Source organism: Carya illinoinensis, chromosome 6, assembly GCF_018687715.1.
Source record: "Carya illinoinensis cultivar Pawnee chromosome 6, C.illinoinensisPawnee_v1, whole genome shotgun sequence".
In the NCBI taxonomy this organism is placed as follows: Eukaryota; Viridiplantae; Streptophyta; class Magnoliopsida; order Fagales; family Juglandaceae; genus Carya; species Carya illinoinensis.
Genome location: NC_056757.1, coordinates 1,010,228 through 1,034,097, shown reverse-complemented (window position 1 = coordinate 1,034,097; position 23,870 = coordinate 1,010,228). Strand labels below are relative to the sequence as shown.

The 23,870-nt window shown below is 34.5% G+C and overlaps 1 protein-coding gene across 2 annotated transcripts; it reads left to right on the top strand.

The window, feature by feature from the left end:
* Positions 1 to 15,120: 15,120 nt before the first annotated feature.
* On the top strand, positions 15,121 to 23,578 carry LOC122313822. 2 transcript variants are annotated; one of them, XM_043129075.1, is made up of 16 exons: positions 15,121 to 15,763; positions 16,635 to 16,756; positions 16,844 to 16,932; positions 17,024 to 17,053; positions 17,332 to 17,425; positions 17,641 to 17,683; positions 17,846 to 17,946; positions 19,152 to 19,216; positions 19,562 to 20,058; positions 20,152 to 20,239; positions 20,348 to 20,476; positions 21,189 to 21,757; positions 21,908 to 22,043; positions 22,121 to 22,189; positions 22,274 to 22,399; positions 23,057 to 23,578. In XM_043129075.1, exons 1-16 carry the CDS (start codon positions 15,546 to 15,548, stop codon positions 23,168 to 23,170), a joined length of 2,490 nt encoding a protein of 829 aa, XP_042985009.1. In that variant the 5' UTR covers positions 15,121 to 15,545; the 3' UTR covers positions 23,171 to 23,578. The 2 variants fall into 2 exon arrangements, with proteins under 2 accessions (XP_042985009.1, XP_042985008.1); XM_043129074.1 differs by having other exon boundaries at positions 15,124 to 15,763; positions 17,018 to 17,053.
* The last annotated feature ends 292 nt before the right edge of the window (positions 23,579 to 23,870 follow it).

The window sequence follows — 23,870 nt, the reverse complement described above, 5'->3', positions numbered from 1 at the left end:
TTGCCCTAATGCCTTTTCATATACTTGCAAAGCCCCTTGAATTCTCCTCCATTCTTCAATTTTTGTCCTGCCAAATAAGATGCAATCATCTGCAAAGAGCAGATGATTGATGCTTGTCCCTCTTCGAGCCACTTGCACCCTTTTATCATTTGCCTCTTCTCATAATAATCCAACAGACTACTTAATCCCTTAGCACAAACAATGAATAGATAGGGTGACAAAGGATCCCCTTGTCTCAACCCTTTTGAAGGCCAAAATTTTTTACCAGGGGTACCATTGATTAGCACAGAATATGAAGCTGTTTTAACACACTTCATCACTAAATCCACCCATTGAGTGTAGAACCCAAGCTTAAACAACACAGCCTCCAAAAACTGCCATTCAACTCGATCATAGGCCTTTGACATGTCTAGCTTCATGGCCATACTTCCCACTTTCCCCCTCTTTCTATTTCTCATTGAGTGTAGAATTTCGTAAGCCACCATAATATTGTCATTAATCAGTCTACCCAGCAAAAAGACACTTTGTTTTGGAGAAATTATCTCAGCTAGAGCACCTTTGAACCTGTTTGTGATGGTTTTAGAAACTATCTTGTACAAGACATTGCACAGACTGATGGGTCTGTACTCTGTCACTTTTCTAGGGGATTTGGTCTTGGGGATCAAAGCAAGATAGGTATAGTTGAGGTTAGGGTCCAAAGGGCTACCATTCAGGATTGCCAAGGTTGCTTTGATAACTTCTTCTGATACTATGCCCCAGTGGTTTTGATAAAAGCACGGTCCAAACCCATCTGGGCCTGGTGCTTTCAAAGGTGCCATTGTTTCACTGCTTTCTCCACTTCTACTGCTGTAAACCTTCTTGTAAACCTCTCATTCATCCCCTCAGTAACTCTTCTATCCATACCCACCAGGTAAGCTTCAATTTCAACCTTGCTTGGCTGTGTAGATTGAAAAACATTGCCAAAATACTTCCTGAAAGCTTCTTCCACCTGAATGTATCCACAAGCCATATTGTTGCTCTCATCTTCCACTTCCTTAATAAAGTTTCTTTTTCTCCTTTGATTAGCACAAGTATGGAAATACTTTGTATTTCTATCTCCATGCTTGTACCAGTTTGTTTTTGCCCTTTGTTTCCACCAGAGATCCTCTTTTTCTAGCAAGGCATGCAGTTCTGTAGTTAGTTTCCTGATCTCCTCCACATTTTCACTGCTTTCCTCAGCTTGTAGTCTCTGTAAAAGCTTTGTTTTTTCTTCCACTTCTTTCCCATTCCTCTGTTTCTTCATCTTACTCCAGACCTGGAAGGCCCTTTTACTATTATTCAGCAAGCCTATGACATTTTGGTTCAGTGATCCATTATTACCCCATGCTCTTCTTAACACCATCTCACATTCCTCCTCTAAAGCCCAACTTGCCTCATATTTAAAGTTTTTTGCCTCCTGCCTACCTTGAGTCTTTCCCCTTTTATCTTGTTTAATCAAGTGGACTAGCAATCGCTTATGATCCGAGGTTCTGGCCACCAACACATCCACCCAGGCCTCATTGTACATTTCCATCCATTTGGAGTTTGCCACAGCTCCATCCAATCTTTCTTTTGTAAAGGTTGAATCAGCATGTGAATTACTCCACGTGTACTTTTCTCCCCTCCATCCCAAATCCTGTAAATCACTCTCACTCATCACTTCTCTAAACAGCTCCATTTGGCTCTCGGGCCTAGCCTTCCCTCCCCACTTCTCATTTTCTGTCAATATTTCATTAAAGTCCCCTACTATCATCCACCCCTCATCACCCTTTGGTTTCAAACTTTTAAGCATTGACCATGTATCTTTTCTTTTTGCAGTTTCAGGTGCCCCATAGAAGCATGTAAGCAGCCATTTACTCGCCCCCTCCTCCATCACCCAGGCACTAATGTGCCTTTGTGAGTAGTTTACAATTTCCAGTTTCAGACTTGAGTCCCATAACAGAATTAGACCACCCCCTTTTCCCACTGCCTCAACTATAAAACACCCTTCACAGCCTATCCTTCTCTTTATGCTTTCACTTTTCATATATCTAAGCTTAGTTTCCATGATGAAAACTAAGTTGGGCTTATTTCTCTCTGCCATAGAGTAGAGATCTTGAACTGTCCAAGGATTCCCCAATCCTCGGCGGTTCCAACTTAACATTTTCATAATGATTGGTGGGGCTAAATCTTAGCCTCCGCCATTACAATAGGAAGTTCAATTATGTCACTCCACTTTCCTTTTTTATTAGCACCCCCACCTTTTTCCTCTCCCACTCCTCTTTTTTTTTTTTTTTTTTTCCATTATAAGTGGTCTTTCTGTTTTGTGTTTTTCTCGGGCCCTCCTCTTCCATACACCTATTTTTCCTTTCTTGCTTCTCTCTACCCTTTCACCCTCTTCCTTATTCCACAGTTCACTATCCACCTTCTTCCCCATAATCTCTAGCTGAACTTCAACTTCCTGTAACCCATTCTCCATCTTTTCTTCTTCTGTCATTTAAAGCAATAGCTGTTGTTTCCTTTTCATTTCCCCCCTCAACATCACTACCCATGTCTAAATCTACCCCATCCTCCCCCTCCTTTGTTTTTTCACTCCCCTTAGTCACACTCTCCTGTTCCTTCCCATTATTCCCCATTCCTTCAATACTTCCTTCCCCATCCCTACTACCCTCTTCTTTGTTACTTCCCCTACTTCCTTCATCTTGATGCCTGTACTCCTTCTCCTTCCACCACTTATTCCCCTCTTCACTTCTCTTTGGTACATTCATAAAAAAGTTATTTCTGTAAACCTGCGTAGCCCTCAACCACTGGCCATACTGATTATCACCCCCAGCCTAACTTCCCCCTTCTTTACACTCATCTTGCCCATGCTCAATACAACCACACAAAAAGTATATTCTAGGCATTTTTTCATAGCTAAAGGGAATCCATATGTCTTTGCCTTTAACCATCAGAGTTCTCCCTCTTGCTAGGGGTTGGTTAAGATCCATGTGAATCTGAACCCTCAAGAACTTCCCCCAACCACTACTATCTTCCTGCACATCCACTCTTTCCACTCTACCCACTGTGCTTCCAATCTGTTCTCCACGTACTTCCGTCATACAAGACAGCGGCAAGTTATAAAACCTTACCCAGAAACTTTCAGAGTTGAATAGGGGTGTAAAAAGAAACCGGCAAACTGGAAAACCGGCCCGGACCAAACTTGACCGAACCGGTTGTGCCGGTTTTGGACCGGTTCGGTCCGGAACCGGTTTTCATAAATGAAAAACTGGCCAGAACCAATCCGGTTTCAGTTTCGGTTAGTTTTAGACCGGACCGGACCGGTACTATTTATATATTAATATTATATATAATATATTTTATATTATATATAATTTTTAATCACATAAAAAATAATCACATATATATTAATACTAATATTCTAATATAGATTATAGTTATACTCATACTAATATAGTTATACTAAATCATCAAAACTAACACTAACATATAGCTATACTAATAGTCTAATATTAATACTATTATATTGTCTAATATATTATATAGCTATAACTAATACTGATATATATATATACTAATACTAATCGTCTAATATAGGATTATAGCAGATTTTTTTTTTTTTACATTAGATTTCTTATTTTAGTTTTTGTTTTATAGCAGTTTTTGATATAGCGAATTTTGATTATATAACAGATTTTTTTTATAAAGCAGATTTTTTATATCAGAATTTTTTACATAGCAGATTTTTTTTTTATAAACCAGATTTTTGATAGCAAAATTTTTTTACATAGCATATTTTTTTTTGCAAAGCAGATTTTTGTAAATGGTAAACAGAATTTTTTAAATCAGTTTTTTTTTTAAACAGAATTTTTATAAAAAATTTGTATTTTATTAAAACCGGAAAACCGGACCAAACCGGACCGGAAACCGGTAAAACCGGAATATCGGTTTAGGAAAAAAATCGGTGCGTAATCGGTTTTGAAAAATGCAAAACCGGTGCCTACCGGTTCGGTCCTAGATTTTGTACAAAACCGGACCGAACCGGACTGGTTACACCCCTAGAGTTGAAGTTCACTTGTTTTAATGGCGTAAAACCATCAAATTCCTTTAATACTAATAACTGGTTATCAAACAGCCATGGTCGGCCTGACCAAACCTTCTGTTTATCAGCAATATTGTCAAACACAATAGTAAAGATATTGGGACTCACCTCAGTGAACTGAGCTTGCTTGCTGATTCTCCAGACTTTGGTCAATGTGTTTTCCACCACCTCCTTGCTAATCAACCGATTTGAGCAGAATTTTCCGAGTAGAGTCTTCTGTTCTTTTATCAACAAATCACTCGGTACCTCTTCATCAATCTCTATCACCATTTTTTCCTCGTCTCTTAGCTTCAGTTCCTTCCATTTTTCCTCCAAGTCTTCCATCCCTTTCGTCTCCTTCACTGCCTTTCAAAGAATAACCTGCCCCTTTCCGTCGTGTCTTCCAGTACCCCTCCGCACCACAACCGTACTCTACTACCAGAGAAGCTTCCCGTAATGGTCTGGACCACCTCCAGATTCCTTTTTCCGTTATAACTACCTTACTTTTCCTCCCACGCTTCCCACTCCTTTTTCAGAGAGAAAAAGAGCGACTCGCTTCCAATCTCGTCCTTGGACCATATCATTTGATCGATCTTAATTATTCCAAATTACCATTGATAAATGTGGCAGCTAGCCTCTCGATCTAGAAGACATGTTCCTCTAGATCTTTTGATATTGGAAATGGAATTAAGAGTAGTTTTTAAAATTTCTTAATTAAGAAATTATTTTCATAGAATTTCTTAACTACGCATATGGATGTACGTCGACCTAATCTTCATGAAGTACTGCATGCATGCATGGAAAATTGAAATTCAGGAAAAGTTTTATAAATCTGAGATCTATAACCACGGAAAAATATATAATGACCAAGAATATAATTAGAAGTACGTTAATTTGGGCTTATACACCATTGAAAATAAATATTTTAACTTCCTATCATGTCCTAATTAAATGGTAAGACGATCGAACTCATCAAATCATGCAATGGGATTTTGAATCTAAATTTGGTGATGAAAGACCTAATTAATTTGTCACACTTGGAAATTAAATACTATATAGTAGTAGTAGTAGTATATATATATATATAGTAGTAGTATGGAATAGGGAAAATTAAGTGGGGTGACTGAGAGTCCCCAATAGGATAGAAAGATTGGATATTAGAGGCACAAACTGAAAAGCACTCGATCGTGGCTGTCGCTTTTAAAAACCCTTTTATCTTGGTTGCTTGGAATGAGATGAAATTTAATTTCATTGCATTAATGACATATAACCCAAATTCAGAAGGAAATCAATCGAAATCATCGATCATGTGTAGATCATCTATCTAATTCCCCTGATCGATCCTAATAATCATTTTTAATTATCACAAATATCATATATAGTAAAACTGAACTCATGATTTATTAATTAACCAACATTTGTATGATTGAAAGCATGATCATGAGTGAATAATATTGCATATATGCTTGAACCAGTATTAGTTTTTCCTAATGCTTGAAAACAAAACAAAAAAATGTTATCTCCATGATATCATATGCTTTGGGGATGTTTGGAAACATATTTATTTCATCCCATCTCATCTCATTTTTTTTATAAAATATTATTCAAATATAAATAATTTCAAACTAATCATTACAACTACTTTCCCAAATTTTCAAATAAAAAACAGTTTAATTTTTTCAAATCTCAAAATAAAAATAATATTAAAAAATTATATTCTAACAATATTTGTAATTACTTTACAATATTTTTTATTCAACTTTTTTTTTATTTCTTAAAATCCAATAAATACTTAGCTCAAACTGTTTTATTACTATTCTCAAAATTCTCATTTCATTTCATTTCACAAAACATCACCTAAGGTTGTGTTTGGTTAACTAAACTAATTTTAAACCAATCATTGGATCCATTACTTTTTCAATTTTCTATAAAAAGGTTAAATAATCTCAACTTACTTCATATATTTCAACCTAAAAAGTTAAATCCATCTCAACATGCAAAAAAGTTAAACTCATCTCAATATAAGTACTTATAAAAGATCACTATTTACACTTCAACTCAACTTATCTCAATGTCAAACGTACCCTCACGATTCATCTCGTCCAAAATCCAAATCCCTTATCCTTCTGCCTCGCCATAATCTTACTATGACAGAAAGTCGGTGATACGAAAAGTAAGCATAACTAGTTTGTCTTTCTCAAGCATGCAAAATATATATATGGTGGATTCCAGCTAGTTTCTAATTCCTGTCATCGTATTGGTTGCCAATGCAAGAACGTCAAGAGAATTAAGGAAGATGTCCATGTCAGAGAACTAAAGAGATCGTTCATCTAGTACCCAAAGATATCCCTTTTTCTTAATCAAGCATTCACATCAGTCATTGACTAATTAAGAGATACATAGCTACAACAACTGTCGTCCTCTGTTTTTTCTTTTTTCTTCTTCCGGAATTTATTTTATATCTGATTTTCCACAGAATACTACATTATCTAAATAATGAGCTCAAATGTATCCTAAAATCTTGAAGGAAAAAGAAAAAGCTACAGCATTAGCTATCGCATGCAAGTACTGGTACTCATGTATTAGGTTAACTGCATGTTTAGAAATTTGGAGTATTTTAAAATTTTATTAATAGTAATAAAATAGTTTGAGTGAATATATTTTATTTTAATTTTAAAAAAATGAAAAAAAAAAGTAAATAAAAATAATATATATCACAAAGGCTGAAAGAATGAGTGTGAAATTAAAATTCAGAAAAGAGAACAGAAGGATTGTAATAACAAATTATATAGGAGAAAGGTATTAGAAAATATATACCTTGGATGGACTGATTGTCTCTCCTTGGGGTCCTTTCTTTCTATGTTTCCTTGTTTGGAATTGGAGTAGTGAAAGCCAGGGATCGATCGAGACGTGATCTATTAATGGAGGCAGGCATGGGAAAGCTAGAAAAAAGGTACAGTATTTAAAGAGATGGAAGTTAGTGTTGCATTTGATGGGTGGAAGAGAATCGGAGAGAGAAAAAATTGAGGGAGAAAATTATGAATCGTTTTAACCACTTTTCTTAATTTTATAAGACAGGTTTGAAACACCCCTTAACGTGTAGCTTTTGCACAGAATTTCATTAAGTTAAACTCGGCAGGTCCGAAATTTTATGCGTACGTTATACATACGTACGTTAATGACCAGTTTGATTGGAGACATGAATTACCTGGAAAATTAAGTTAAAATAACTTAAGGAAAATCCTAGCAAGTTGCCTGCCCCCAAACAAAGAATTAGGTCGGTGTAAAAATTTAAAAATTCATCTCTTAATATATGTATGGGTGGTGTGGATTTTTTTATAAAGTTTTAAATATTGTACCGTAACAATTGGAATTGACCGTGCCGGAACAGTAATCAGTACGAGGGAAGTCTGTATTTAGCATTGAGTCAAATACCGACCATTTTGAGATGTTTTGATCCGTACAGACCAGCTTTTAGTGTTTCGACCGGTATGTAAATTTTGGTCCAAAATGTAAAATCAAGAGGCATGACGATTTTGTAATTAAAGTGAACGGTGAGGGCTTTTTCTATAAATTGAAACTCAAACTTAAGGCCATTTTCGGTTTCCCATTTTTTTTGTAAGAGATGAGAAGGGGGATGAGCCAACATTGCGATGAGAACATGAGAGAGTCATCAAGGGTTCTCAAAACTGTCTTAGAGAGGTAGTTTTTATATATATAATTAATTTATTCATGTATAAACTCTTTTAAAAGAGTATTGATATCAAAATATTTCGTTTCAATATCTCAACTAAAATGATTACAGAAATAATATTTAAAACTTTAATTGTTTGTTATAAATTAAATTTATATTTTAGTCATATGATTGAATGATTGAGATATTTCCTCTTCTTTTGAGCATGTTTTTTTTTTTTTTTTTTTTTTTTAAATAATGATGGATTCATATCGTATACTTGATCATTGCAGTGTGCAATTATCATTTTTTACTTTAGGATTATCTCACTTGTCTCAAAATTTGACTTAGCACTTCAAATCTATTTTGAAGGAGTTAGATCGTATTCTATGTAAGTCAAAGTCAGAGGTCGGATTTAAACTCTAATTGGAGTCGAATTTCCTAAATAACCAACTCCAACTCAAACTCAAGTCAATGCTGATTTGATTGCACTCTCCTCTTTTCCCAATTTTTTTAAAATTTTTAATTTTATTTATTTATTATATTTTTCTTTTGTTGATTTGGATATGACCCTATTACAACCCAAAAAACCTTCGGCCCAAACTCAATTGGTCCCTTCGATCATTTTAAATGGACTTAAGTTTTTAAAATATTATACCCTTTATTTTAATTCTATATACAATTGTACAATTACGTAAATGCTATATAATTATTTAAAAAATAAATAAAATTAATTATTAAAAAATTAATTTTTTTATATAAATCTTATATTTTATTAATTTTTTTAAAAACGATTACGCAATGATTATATAATATATATATAATTGCAATTATTTTTTCTCATTTTGAAATAGTACTACTACTCTGTCGTTACAACAATATATTTTGATCACGTCTTTTTATTGTTTTTTTTTTAATAATATTCATAGTTTTTGAAAGTTTTTATCTTTTCAAATAGTCATGTTTTTTAATATATATTTATCTCTTTCCAATGGTGGTCATAAATTTGCGTACGTGTGGTGCTTAAAGAACGAATATAGCAATTTTTTAAATGTGAAACTGAAATTTAGGAATTTTAGTTACGAAATTTTGAAGAAATTAATTAAATATCTCGTGAATAAAATTTCGAAATTTAAGCTTCATAATGGCCGACCATGCATGCATGTTGCAGGTCATGAAACACTTAAGTTGACTCATTATTTTTTTGTTATAATTTTCCCCACTAAATTCCAAATTAAAATGTCTATATTGCTGCGTGCATGTGCTAGCTCCATCATGTGTTAAATAATATCGGTCGGGGGATAGAGAATTGTAGTATCAGCTAGCCACATGATGATCAAGATTCTTGTCAAATAAATACAAAAGAGTTGTACAGTAGCCCTATTAATATATATGTATCAAAAATTTTATGTGCATAAGATCAATCATTTTCTTTGTGGTATTCAAAGTCTAGCTAATACCACATCATCATCATTTTGATCGATGCAGATCATGATCATCATATAGAGTGCGATCGACTTTAATTTGAGGCAACATTTTGTTTGGAAAGATCATCAAGTTGCAGGCAATTGGAAGAGAAATTCTCGATGATTAGTTTGAACTCAGTATATATTTTCCATGTGATCGATGGGAACGCGTCGACGGACTTGCATTTTAATGTTGCCTTGTCAATTTCTCTTTACTGCCTATTGCTTTTAAACGTCCATCAATATTGCAACTTGTCAAAGTTGATAATTTGCATGCGCGCCGATCAAAATTTCCAACTCGTTTGAGATAAGAGTAATGATATCCACACAATATATTTGTTCACAACATATTTTAGAACACATATTTTAAAATGAGGCTATTTTCTTTATTTTAAAATATAATTCTGTAAAGTATTATAAAAAATGATGTGTATTTTTCATTTTTCTTGAGACAATTATGATGAGCTACCAGCATCGATCTTTGAGAAAACGACAAGAAGAAAAATTGGAAAACGTAATCAATTATATATATATATGTTAAGTACTTTGACTATAAGTACTTGATCATGAGCACTATATAATATATATAGGTACATGAAAGAGAAATCACGCAAAACTTATATGATCAAATAGATATATATATCTCACGGTCCGAGTACTTAATTAAGGATCGAACGAATGATCATAGTCTAATTATATGTATAGCAAACGTATATGTATATATATATATGTGTGTGTGTGTATAAATTGTCCAAATTTAGAGCCATCGTGTGGCAAGAAATGATCAATTAATGTAAAAAAGCAACAACTTTCCTGTCGTGATTATAATTATTGAAATTTCCAACGTACTCTATAAAACTATAAAATTGTCTACCAATTTCGTTGAACAAATAGGTTAGATCTCAATTATCAAGATTATGAAATAAATCAAATACTTTAAAATAAATAATCAAACTTGCAAGACACAACGATTGGTTACGAAGGAAAACCTTTTAAAGAACTCTTTAAAGGTAAAATCCTACGGGACAGCCAAATTCAGGAAAGTCAATCTTATTATTTGAAGAACAATTACAAGCAATAATTAATTACAAAACCTTTGCAATTCGACTCTCTTACTTGCCTAGACAAACGACCCGTTTGTCTTCTACCGCAACAGCAGCCAGAACCTCTGGTGATCTTCAAATGTTGACTTCCCTTCTTGAACTCCAAAGGCTGAAATCCAATCGATATTCCTTCACCTTCAAAGCACGATCACACTCAAGAAGATATGAAAAATCTCATGAAAATTCTCAAGTGAATTTTCTCTCATAAATGCTCAGAATATTCTCTCTGAAATTCGTGGCTCAAAGTGCTTGAGAAGATACAAAACCGAATCCCTTTAAATAGAAAGTCTGGAAAGAGTTCTAGGTGCAGTAGGACTCTGCTGACGGTTAGCAACAGACGCGAAAACGCGTCCCGACGGACTGCTAACATTTCGCGATAATATCTTCTATTATTGACTAAATTCTGTTCAGCTTTCTTCTTGATAAATACCAATATTCTAGAACTCGATTTTAATCTCAAGGACTTATCTAAACAACACCTAAGACTTCTAGATAGACTTAATATTGTTTAGATACAAATCAGTACTTATTTTACATTCATCCAAATTTAATTAAATAATGATAAGATAAACCTTATCATTCATCCAAATTTAATCAAATAATGATAAGATAAACTTTATCATTTAGTCATTTAATCCTAACCAATTTTTACCTTTACAATTATAATTATGATAATGACGACTGATCTCTTGCATGTATATGTGGCTAATTAAACTGAGCGCACGCTAGTTTACCGCAACAATTTCTAAATTGGAGTAAAGCTATACTCTATATTTCTTTTTTAATCTCACTCTTATTTTATTACATTATATAAGATATGGAATATTTATCATCATTAGATGATAAAGAATTATATAATAAAAGATTATTTAAATCTTATATAATATTATAAGAGTGAGATGTTGGTACGGTATATATAATATTTCATGTATATAACATGATGAATTAGCAGGTGTTGTTAATTAATTTGTTTGAAATTGATTTCCTAGCTATAAAAGCTGAAAAGTTGGTCACATGCATGACACTTTGAAGAAACGTGAGAGGCTCTGCATCCACCACATTTACTTTATAAAAAATTACTGCATGCCCGAAAAGTGACCCATGTAGCTACTAGCTAGGGCACTTGCATGCCTCTCATTATTATATTTATATATATATATATATATTTATATATATATATATATATATATATATATATATATATAATTGGATGAAACTACGAGCATACATCAATAATATATGAGATGCAGTAAATAATTTACTGCATGCACAACCAATTAGTTTATTTTTTTTAATTTTTGTTAATTGATATTAATTCTTTTTTAATTGAGATAGTGGTTTTTGTTGGTGGAAGAAGCATAAATAATATTAATATCCCTATTTTAAAATATGTGCGTGCGTACCATATGTTTTGTATTTTGTACGTATTCTTTTGATAATTATGATGAGGTAGAACATGAATAAGATGGACTATTATCCACTAGAATGGTTCGTAATATATTGGCAAACATGAAAAATTATGAGTAGTACTATATATATATATATATATATATTGATGGGAAATCTGTGTCCATGACTTCTTGAAAACTCCAAAGTTTCCAAGGAGAAATATTAATAAAACGATGACGATGAAGCAAAACGTACGGAAGATTCTGAATTATTATGAATGTGAAAATCTTTTTCTCAAATTTTTTTTGGCTTTTAGGCTGGCAAAGTGATTACTTTGCTTATTGTCAATAAAGGTCCATATGCATGTAGCAGTAGCAGCAAAACGAAGATAAAGTAATCACAGTTGTAAAGCTTTTAATTTCTGAGTGGCCGGCCGGTGACTTGTGAATGCATGCATGCTTTCGTGTTTCCGAGGTCGATCACACATATATCTCTGCCCGATCATTTACCTCATATATAATTTACCAGTACTATAGATAGATGATGAATGGAAAGACAGGTTCCATTAATATGCATGCTGCTGCATGCATGTCGTGAATGAGTAACGGGAAAAAAAAAGGTATATTAATATAATAAGCTGCTGGCTTTCAATAAATATTAAATTAATTAGAGGCCGGTTTCAATGGTGCAATGATCTCCAAATTTCGAGATTAATTAGGTAATCAGTTTTTAAATCAACCTATCTCGAGCCTAATCTTCCATTTATTTATTTTTTATTAAATTGAAATGATTAAATTTATTTATAATGAATGAAGTTCTCCATGCATGAACATATATGACCTTGCGGTTGTTTGTCATCGATGCATGCGTGCGTATGCATTTAATTTGTTTTTGTTTGTATCAGTGCACGAGAGAGAGAGAGAGAGAGAGAGAGAGAGAGAGAGAGAGAGAGAGAGAGAGAGAGAGAGAGTAGGCTTAAAGCTTGGGAGTGTAAAAAAGAGGAGACATTAAAGGAAAGTTCTAAACAAATTTAAAAATGAAAACCGTAAATATATTATGTATACTGTATAGTTTGCTTTCTATAAAGACATGATTTAAATAAAATATTTGGTTCTAGATGACTGGTAGCTGTAGAACCAAATATTTCAGTGCTTCAAAAGAAGCTTTTGGTGAGTCATGAGAGGGAAGACAGGAAAAAGCATAGTGGCATTGCGTGTAATCCACCAATTAAAATGTTGAACAAACTTCGAATTATGATGTGAAACCGAGGTGGAAAAGGGCCTCCATCCAAGACAAGGATCGATGACCCATGCGTGGGTTCCCAATTAGGAATCTCATTATTATTTTTCTGTCATTTCAGAAAATAAAAAAATGCTCAGAATTATTAATGGAATCTTCTTATATATTACTGCCTTTTGATGATAACTTGTGATCAAAGAGCTCTCTGCAGCATGCTTAAGTATTAAGTCCAAAAGTAACACCTTATAATTAGAAAAATTAATATATAGTACGTAGGGAGTAAATTGTTGCGCATCAAAATGTCTAAAAATATGCAAGACGATATTTAAATGATTCAGTAATTTATCTATATTCACTGGAGTTAAAATTTAATATATTTGTATGAGATTACAAACATTCAAAATTCCTCACGTCCACTTTCCTCTGTTTTGCATGCACTCACTTCATACACCAGAACTCTCCTTTTATAAGAGAAGCTCTACTAAATATCAACCAATATTAATGAAAAATAATAAGCTATAGCAGCTATGCTTAATCTACGACACTTAAGTCGGTCCAGTACGTGCATGAGATTTGGATGGTGCAGGTGTAGAGCAGCTTTTTAATTTATGCACTCACACTTATTTTTCAACATAAATCAAATACAAATGCAAAACAAAGTATATATGGAGAAAAAAAAGGAGAGGCCGGGTGAAATATTGATTCAAGTACAGTGGTAATTAATTCTGAATTTTCTCAGTTTGTCCCATGCATGCACGTAAGATCCTTCAAGTACGTACTTCTTGATCATATTTATAATGGTTGTGTTAATTAGTCCGTACGTCTTCATGCATGGTGGGATCGAAAAGCGAGCTGGGTAGCTAGCTACGTACCGATCCTTGCACTTGAATTGATTGTTGATTTTGCAGTAAAGCTGGTTAGATATATAAGATCAATTAAGCATCATTATACATATGCTAAGATCAATAATTATCACCACATATGCTAAGATCTTGTGTTATTTTAATAAATTTGGGAAGGATTAACATGTGATTCTGACTCTTTAAAAAAAAAAAAAAGGAAGAAAAAAGAGATCTTGCGTTATTTTTAATGACAAATAATATCGACCCATTATACATATCGTATATGCATGCAGGATTCATGAAAGACTTGAGGCGGGAGGCTTTTTGAGTGATCTCAATGTGCTCTGTAAAGTAAGGACCGAAAGTATTACTCATTCTATATAATTAAAAATAGGAATATAAAGGCATTACATCGGATTTCATCCTTTTTGGAAAACTTGGACCCCAAAAAATAAAAAAATAAAAAAAATAAAAAATTTAGAGTTTCTTGGAGCTGAAGAAACACAGTTACAGTACTAAAAATGGTGGGCTGGTACCGGTCTTTCCACGTTTTTGGGCAGGTAGGGCCTTTCGTGGGAGCTAGGGATCACTTTCTAAAGAAAAGAGACTGGCCGGATTTATGAAGTATCCCTTACACCCACCGATGGGATTGCATGGGAATATGCTACCAAAATAAGATATATACAAGTCTATATATATATATATATATATATTAGTAGAACTTTCTGTACAAGCAATGCAAACAAATTAAACATGTATAATGTAATTTTATGAAGAGATATTTAATTTGGTAATGAAAAATTATTATTCTACTTTGATAATAAATATTGTTAAGTATCGTGAGAAATTGGATTAATTTCATTATAGGAGGGAAAAAGATATATCGGATGCATTCATAAATTCGATGAGAAATATTGTACCATTATCTGGTCTTATTTATTTATTTATCTTATTCATATTGGGTTGGAAAAGTTGAAAAGTTTGACTCACCAATGCAATGAGACGGCAAAGCAATTATATACGTAGATCATATAAATATAGAGGAAAAAATAAATGGATACCTTGGGGACAAAGCTAGTCAGTCATACCGAGGATTTTGATACGTTGGACAGTTAAATTCCAGGGATTCTTTTGATATTTCTTTCACGAGAAAGAACAGAGAAAAGGCGGCTAGACTAGAACTTCACCGGTTTGAGCTGTCCCAAATGGTCGAAAAAACTAAAAAGCCAAAAGTGAAAAAGAAAAGAAAGAAAGAAAGAAAGAGGAGGACAAGGCAAAAGGCAAAGAGAATTAAAGAGAGTCAAGAAGCTTACCACCCAAAGTAATTAATCGAAAAAAGGTTTTCTAAGATTCCGCGGGAGGCTTTTGACGTCCATTAGTATGACATGCCATATATAGTTGAAGAGGGCCAGATGAAGCGAGTCATTCTTTGTCAAAAACCTTAGCCTGACGTTCAGTATTTACGTTTACTTCTTCGTCAATATCTTCCACTATACAAATCTTCTTCGGGGTTCTTAATTTTTTTGAAGTTCCGAAGCCTGAATCTTTGCTCCATTCTCATGACCATCACCGTAAATTCTTCTTGACTTATATATATAGCATCTTGTAAATTCACATACTTCAGGTTTGGAAGTTGCTAGATCTTCGGGTACCGTTCTCAAAGCAGTTTGCTCTGAAATAGTCATCCAAGCTTTCTGAATATTTTTAAGGAAGTTTGTGACCGGATATTTTAAAGGGTTGTTAGAATTGGAGAAAATGGAGCAGAAGCACGTGTTGTTATCGGCTTTGAGCGTTGGGGTAGGACTTGGGGTGGGGTTGGGCTTGAGTTCTGGACAGAGAGTGAGCAAATGGGTAGGCGGGAATCGGTCGCCGGACGAGATTTCAGCGGGGCAGATTGAGGAAGAGCTTCTGAGGCAGATGGTCGATGGGAAAGATAGCGAAGTCACATTTGATGAGTTTCCTTATTACCTAAGGTAGTTGAAGAATTCATCAGATATGCCGGTCTTTTTGTGTTTCATTTTTATTGAAGTGCTGACTTGCTAGAGTTTTTTTTTTTTCCTTTTAAGTAATAGGGTGGTTTTCTAATCTCCAGATAGTTTAGAATAATATATTGGTAATTAATTTTTATGATCTTAGCTCCTTGCCATTCCTGAGTTTCCTCAGTTTTTTTATTTTTTTGTTTATTTGTTCGTTTATTTTATTTTGTGTTCAAGTGATCTAATTTAATTTTTCAATAAACATAATTCATTTTTATTCTGTGAGTATCGAAATGAATCTAAAGAAGAGAAAGCTCTGAAGACTACAGGCAATAGTATTCTGTAAACGTGTATATACGTACTTATTAACACTGCGCATTTTTGCCTCAATTGATTGATTGCAAAGCAGAATCGGTGGAAGCGGATGAGTTGTGATCTTTGTAGCTCAATTAATATTTTGTTCGTGTTCTAGTCATTCAGAATTTTGTAAAACGTTTGGACAAAACAGGGCATGTAATTCTTGGTAAGGAAACTGGGAGGAATGTGTGGGAAGAGGAAAGAGGAATAGGCAAGAGTCGATCTCTGTGGCTTTTAAACATCCCTGAAGAAACCTGTAATAATTGAGTCTGGAAGTCCAAGATGGAGCAAGATGCTAATGTAGGACTACGCGAGTGAGAGATGGGAAGCAGCCTTGCTGTGAACATAGTGCTAAGCCACCTTCCTTTTCTGGGCTAATATGGTCTGAAATCAGTTACAGTCCTGTTTAGATTGTAGAGTGTCTACAGTACAATATTTGATTCCTGAATGATTAAACTTTAGTGCTTCATTTTCCTCTTCTTATATCCCCTTTTTGATAATGCCATGACAGCGAGAGAACTCTGGTGTTATTGACAAGTGCTGCATATGTTCATTTGAACCCCACAGACTTTTCCAAGCATACCCGGAACCTTTCACCTGCAAGCAGGGCTATTTTGCTCTCAGGAGCTGCCGGTACGTAATTGGAAATTTTACCTAACTCTGCACTAAAATATTTATATTTTGAAGTTCGCTTTTAACTGTATTTTAAATTTTCTGAAGAACTTTACCAGCAAATGCTCGCGAAGGCTTTAGCACATTACTTTAAGTCAAAGTTGCTGTTGCTTGATGTCAATGACTTTTCTCTGAAGGTAACATTTTATGTGGTTACAATCTTCCTTATCTTCAAGTCGTGATGCCGTGATACTTATATCTTTCATGTTCACCTTTCCACAGATGCAGAGCAAATATGGTTGTGCTAAAAAAGAATCTGTAAGCCTTCTCTGCTTTATATATTAGAATAGAGCATTGTTTTATAGTGTTCTGAACACTAAATTGTGTATTTCGATTCTTGAATGGATGTGTCAAGGATATTAAGTAAATGAAGGTTTACCATGAATTTAATGTAGGGGTTCCTACTTAATGTCACTCATTTCTGCACTGCAGTTGATGTATTATTTAGCTCTGTATTATTGTACTTAGTTTAAAGGTGAAATTCAACCAATTAGTTCTAACTGGAGTTTTTCCTTGTTAATTGGCTTCTTTTGTAGTCTCTCGAGAGGTCCATTTCAGAAGTAACATTGGAGCGAATGTCCAGTTTGTTTGGTTCCTTTTCAATCATTCCTTCAAAGGGGGAAACTAAAGGTATGAAAAAGAAGTTAAGCTCTTTATTTATTTATAATCGATACATTGTTGTTCGTAGGGTGAAGTAAAGTTCCATCAAGTTCCATCTATTAAAATTCGTTATTATTTCCTAATGGTTCTTTTCCTACATATATAATCCTTATCCTGACAGAACTATTCTTCTGTGGAGTTGTATTAATTATGATGCCTGAGACTAACTGAGAATTCTCCTACAGGCACATTGTATCAGCAAAGCAGTGCTATGGATATGAAATCAAGGTACTCTTTATCCCTCATGCCAGCCCATAATATTACCAACCCAACTTCCCGGGATATATGGTTTTGTTGAGTTTGGTCGGTCGCTTTGACTATTGGTTCACAATCCAAAGTAGGTATCACGTCAGGTTTCTCTTCTAAGCAAGTGCTTTCATCTTTCTGCAGAGATGTTGAAGGGTCTTCTAATCCTTCAAAACATCGGAGGAATTCCTCTGCTATGTCGGATATTAGTAGCATCAGTTCTCAGTGTGCTACAACAAATCCAGGTTATACATTAGCCTATTTCTTTCTTCTATTTTTCCTTACCGAAAACTAAAAAAATACCAGCCAAAACGCCTTGGCATTCATCATTTTATTGGATTATGATATTTTGCAATATGTTTATCAAGAAATGACTGAATTGTTAGTTCATAAAGCAAGTTTGTACTGAATGACAGACAGTATTTATCTAGTTGCTGTAAAACCTAAAATTAGTTTTATTGCAAGTTACCTAATTGTAGAATTGTTTCAAGTTCATTTCAGAATTGAACAAAGCATGCCTTTCTCATTCTAATGTTGAGGTGGAAGTGAGTATTTTGCGTTCTAAGTGGGACACAAGGGGTTGGATTCAACTTTGTAGCGGGCCGAGTGGAGATTCTTGTCTAAAACACAAATTAGATAAATGAAATTAGGCAGCTGGGCAGAAGGAAAAGAGGCTCTGTTTTATATCTTAACTTAATGTATCACTCAGTTTTCAAACTGATGGATTTTAAAATATTTTAATTTCTTTCAGCCATTGTGGTTTTTATTTCAGTAGGCATAAGCCCTGGGAAGTTGAGAGGACAATTTTCCTTATCTTGCGCGTTCTAGCTGTAGACCGATCCTTGTGAATATTTTCTTTTTCTAAATGAAGTTTCCGAGCAAGTTGCTAGTATTTTGGGTTGAATAAGTACATAACCTGTCAAGTTTATGGGTTTGAGTTTCTCATAGTGTATAAAAAAATTGAATCCCAAGTCATCAAATATCTTGGTAGAACTGTGCCTGCAGTCCGCTCTTTATAATTTCAACAGCAGATTAGACATTAGTAGGAGCTTTTAAGGTGCCATAAATTACTGAACCTAGATTCTTTCAAGTACCATCCTTTTGTTATTTTGAATTTGATCAAACTGCTAAATGGTTTAGTTTATGGCTCCCTGTCCTTGCAAAAAGATAATTCACTGCTTAGTGAAAGCTGAAAATCATTAGCAAGAATCCATAATGCCCTTTACAAGGATACCTTTCTTGACTTTGAGACTAGTACAAATTGATCACAGATTTTAGAATCCATTTTCTTATTACAATCAATGCTCCCCCTGGAACATCCTTTCCCTTTTACTTCATGCAGCAAATTTCTGGCTTCTTGAATATATGGTTGTCAGTCAGTTACATTTCATATGTAGGAGACTGATTATCATTATACTTGCTGCTTATTTGGGATTCGTTTGCTTTTCAGCTCCACTCAAGCACATGAGCAGCTGGTGCTTTGATGAGAAGCTTTTTCTAGAGTCACTTTACAAGGTAATGTCGTCATGGATAAGCTGCTTGAAAATCAAATTTCTTTTTATTCATGTATTATGTTGTCCAAATGATATTTACAGTCAATGTAGATAATAAATACTAGCTAATACAACTGGGGTTGGAGTGCCAACTGCAGGCTTATGGTAGTTTCTCTCTTTCTCTCTGTGTGTGTGCGTGTGCGCGTGTATTTTATAATTTTGAGTTTTGCAGTAACATTCCTGATTTATTTTTTGTTCTATTTATAACTTTTTCCTATGAACCTACTAGGTAGTTACGTGCATATTACCTGATTATGTAGCTTTACCATATCTAATTTAACTAGAAGGAATGCCATTTTTCTTACAGGTCTTGGTCTCAATATCAGAAACTGGTTCTGTTATTTTATACCTCAGGAACATTGAACAGCTTCTCCTCCAATCACAAAGATTATACAATTTGTTCAACAAAATGTTAAAGAAACTCTCGGGTTCTGTGCTGATACTTGGTTCCCGAATGTTGGACCCAAAAGATGATTGCAGCGGAGTGGATGAGAGGCTTTCACTTTTATTCCCATACAATATTCAGATCACACCCCCTGAAGATGAGACTCATCTTGTCAGCTGGAAAACCCAACTGGAACATGACATGAGGACGATCCAGTTTCAAGATAACAAAAACCACATTGCTCAGGTCCTGGCAGCAAATGATCTTGAATGTGATGATTTGGGTTCAATCTGCCATGCTGACACAATGGTTCTCAGTAGCTACATAGAAGAAATTGTGGTAGCAGCAATATCTTATCATTTGATGAATAACAAAGATCCAGATTATCGAAATGGAAAGCTTGTTATATCATCTAAAAGGTAATTGTTTGCTTCTTTGTATACCCATGATTTACTAATGAGCTCTTTTTATAATAAATCAACATCCAAGTACTAATCTAGTTCTGGAAACAGCTTGTCCCATGGACTTAGTATATTCCAGGAAGGCAAAAGTGGTGGGAAAGATACTCTCAAAGTTGAGAATAATGCTGAATCTTCAAAGGTTCATTTTGCATCTCAATGTTATTTTACTTTTAACATTTTAAGCATGATGGAACTACCGTTACAGCGTTCGCCTGATTTAATCTGTTATATCCTTCTTTAACTGTAGGAAACTGAAGTGGAACAGGAAGTTAGCCCAAAGATTGACTCAAAGTCTGAAATTCCTGCACCTGAAAATGAAAGTGAGATGGAGAAATCTGTGAAGAAAGATGGAGAGAATTCATCACCTTCAAAGCATGTAAGTTCAAGTTCTTCAATACTTGAAATTGAAAATGGAATTGAGTGAGATAGAAATTGTTTTACAAACAAAGTAATCTGTCCCTTCGATTGTGTAATCCATGTGCATTATCTGATTAGTTTATTTCATTCCTTCATGTATGCAAACAAATAACCTTTTTATATTTCCCAACTAATTATTGAACGCATCTTAAATGATATACATGAAAGTTTTTGGAAGAAGAGTACATCCTTCCAAAAGAAAATGAATTCTCTCTCTCTCTCACTCTCTCACACACACAAACAAAAACATGCATACACATATTTGTGTTAATTCATTACAAAATGAAGAAAACTTGAAACAAAAGAATATATCTTTCTAGTTAATATATATGTTTGGTATCTGAGTATCATGTCGTATATTGGACAATATTTCTATTTTATATTTTGTTACCATTATACCATGTATTTTGTGCATAGAAACTACCTTTATATAAATACCTTGTAAATTTTTTTTTATTAGTAAAATAGCTGGAAAAATGATCTTGGTTTTATTCCCTAACTTAAGAGTATTTTGATCGTTATGATTGTTGATCTCAAACCATGAGTTTATGGCGATGGTTTTTTGAAATCCTGGGCTTTCAGATGCATCGTGTTTGCCATATTTTTTGTACTTTTTTATTTTGATGCTCACTTTTGTTCTTACTATCGAGGTCTCATAATGCTCCCTTCAGGAAGTTCCTCCTGACAATGAGTTTGAGAAGCGTATAAGGCAAGAGGTTATCCCTGCCAATGAGATTGGAGTGACGTTTGCAGATATCGGTGCCTTAGATGAGACTAAAGAATCGCTTCAGGAGTTGGTCATGCTCCCTCTTCGAAGACCAGACCTTTTCAAGGGAGGCCTTCTCAAACCTTGCAGAGGTATATTGCTTTTTGGGCCTCCTGGTACTGGAAAAACAATGCTGGCAAAAGCTATTGCTAATGAAGCAGGAGCAAGTTTCATCAATGTCTCAATGTCAACTATCACTTCAAAATGGTTTGGGGAGGATGAAAAGAATGTTCGAGCTCTGTTCACACTTGCAGCAAAGGTATCCCCTACAATTGTTTTCGTGGATGAGGTAGATAGCATGCTTGGACAGCGGACTAGATCTGGAGAGCATGAGGCCATGCGTAAGATTAAGAATGAGTTCATGATGCACTGGGATGGGCTGTTGACAAAACCTGGTGAACGGATCCTTGTTCTTGCTGCAACCAACAGGCCGTTTGACCTTGATGAAGCAATTATTAGGCGGTTTGAGCGAAGGTATAACTGAACTGCGTATTTGTCTTACCTTTCCCAAAGCATCTTTACGTCATACTTATTGAGGAAGCATTTCAAGGATTGATTGCTGACTATTAAAATTTTTTATGAACTGTATGTTCACTAATTCTTAATCTTTCCTATGCCGAGCAGAATTATGGTTGGTCTTCCATCCACTGAGAGCAGGGAAATGATCCTGCGAACTCTTCTGGCAAAAGAGAAGGTTGAAAATCTAGAATTTAAGGAGTTGGCAGCCATGACAGAAGGATACACTGGAAGTGATCTAAAGGTTTGTTTTCTTGTGGTATTAAAAAACTATACCTTAATTGGCTGTTATAAGCTCATGAAATATACTGTTGGATACAGAATTTGTGCATAACAGCAGCCTATCGACCTGTTAGAGAGTTGATTCAACAGGAGAGATTGAAGGATATGGTAACTTCATATAAGCTTTCCTCTTTCCTGACATTGTTCCGAATATTCACCACAATTCTTAATGAATCCAATAATTTTTAACAGAAGCATAAAGATGCAGAAGGCAAGACCTCAGAAGGTACTTCAGAGACAAAAGAAGAAAATGAAGAGGACCGTATAATTACCTTGAGGCCTTTGAACATGGAAGATATGAGGCAGGCAAAGAATCAGGTGGGGATTCTTGAATTTCCTTTTGATATTTAACTGCTTCAGCCTTCCGATAAATTGTCTTGTACTACTACACTTCAGCTGCTTGTCTCTTAGCCATCAATCTCCCTCCCTCTGGTGTTTAGAACTGCCTAATATTGAAGCTCATTTTATATTTCTATATAAAAACAAAAGCGGGGGGAGGGGGGAATTCTCTGGTCACTCTGGTGCAGTAGCAAAACCCTTGGATAGAGTTTAGTTCTCTGGAGGGTAGGACTAAGAGATAAAGTCTTCTAATATCGCTACCTTTGGCTTTTCTTCAATTTGCCAATAGTGCCTTTTGCTCTTAATCATCACTGAACTCTCTGCCATCTTCTTTTTACTGGGTATCTACAACCTTCTCAGGAATGAACTTCTCTCTATAACTATTTAAAATGCCAAAATGTAGGTTAGATTGAGAATCATAATCTTTTGACTGATCTTGTTTTAGTGCTACTTTTTCAATTGGAGATGGCCCTTTTTCTTCTTCATTTTAATAGCTAAAAATTTTGAAGGATCTAACTCGGGTTCATGTTGACAATTTTTTAAGTACGGCATAATCATACGAATGAAACTTTCATAATCCTGTGTTCCAACGGAATTCTATCAGTTTTCCCATATTTGTGTGTTAATGCAATGCAGGTTGCTGCAAGTTTTGCTTCAGAGGGATCCATTATGAGTGAGCTGAAGCAGTGGAACGACCTGTATGGGGAAGGAGGTTCCAGGAAGAAGCAACAACTTACTTACTTTCTCTAGATTTTGGAAAGCAGGTGCCCATATGTTCATCAGCACCATTCTTAGTGAAAGGATGTACAAGTTAGGGGAAAGCTGGAATGCCCTTCAACTGAAGTTCAATATTTCATTGAACAAAAAGCTCTACATCCCCAAGATAAATATGTTGAACATCCCAGGAAAGTTTATTTCAAGGTGCAATGTCATATTATTTGTACATCAAGTTTAAGAGAGGATTCTAGGCATCTATTAGGCCAATCTATATAAGTATTTGGCACCGGTCTTTGGGATTTGAATCATTTTGTGAATGTTTGGCATTTGGAAATTCATATAGATTCAGGGGAAGTGAGAAGAACTTGTATTGAGTTTGTTTTATATATGTTTCTCTGTAAACTTTGATGGTATAGAAAGCCTTGGAGTTTGCCATGAAAATTGTGTGATAATGTCTCGTTATACCATAACCGAATGAGAGCCAACCTCGGAGTTTAATGTGAATTGGACATAATTAAGCAAGCTTCAAGCAAACATGTTGGTGAGGATACAATTTCGAGGCATCCCCTAATATCTTCTATATATAAAAAGTGTGTATGAAATGGAAAATCTTGTTTTAACGGTTTTTCTTGTTTTTCCGTTAAAGTTAACACCGTTTGTTTTAATGGTTTGACATATAAAATGAAGACATAAATATTGAGAGAGATAGCATTCAATGTTGTTATATGATTTA

What these genes read in the sequence shown, in the direction of transcription:
- LOC122313822 (XM_043129074.1), top strand. Translation starts at nt 15,546, where the DNA reads ATGGAGCAGAAGCACGTGTTGTTATCGGCTTTGAGCGTTGGGGTAGGA. An exon ending in GAGTTTCCTTATTACCTAAG is followed by an intron (nt 15,764 to 16,634) that starts GTAGTTGAAGAA and finishes ATGCCATGACAG; the next exon opens with CGAGAGAACTCTGGTGTTAT. An exon ending in TGAGGCAGGCAAAGAATCAG is followed by an intron (nt 22,400 to 23,056) that starts GTGGGGATTCTT and finishes AATGCAATGCAG; the next exon opens with GTTGCTGCAAGTTTTGCTTC.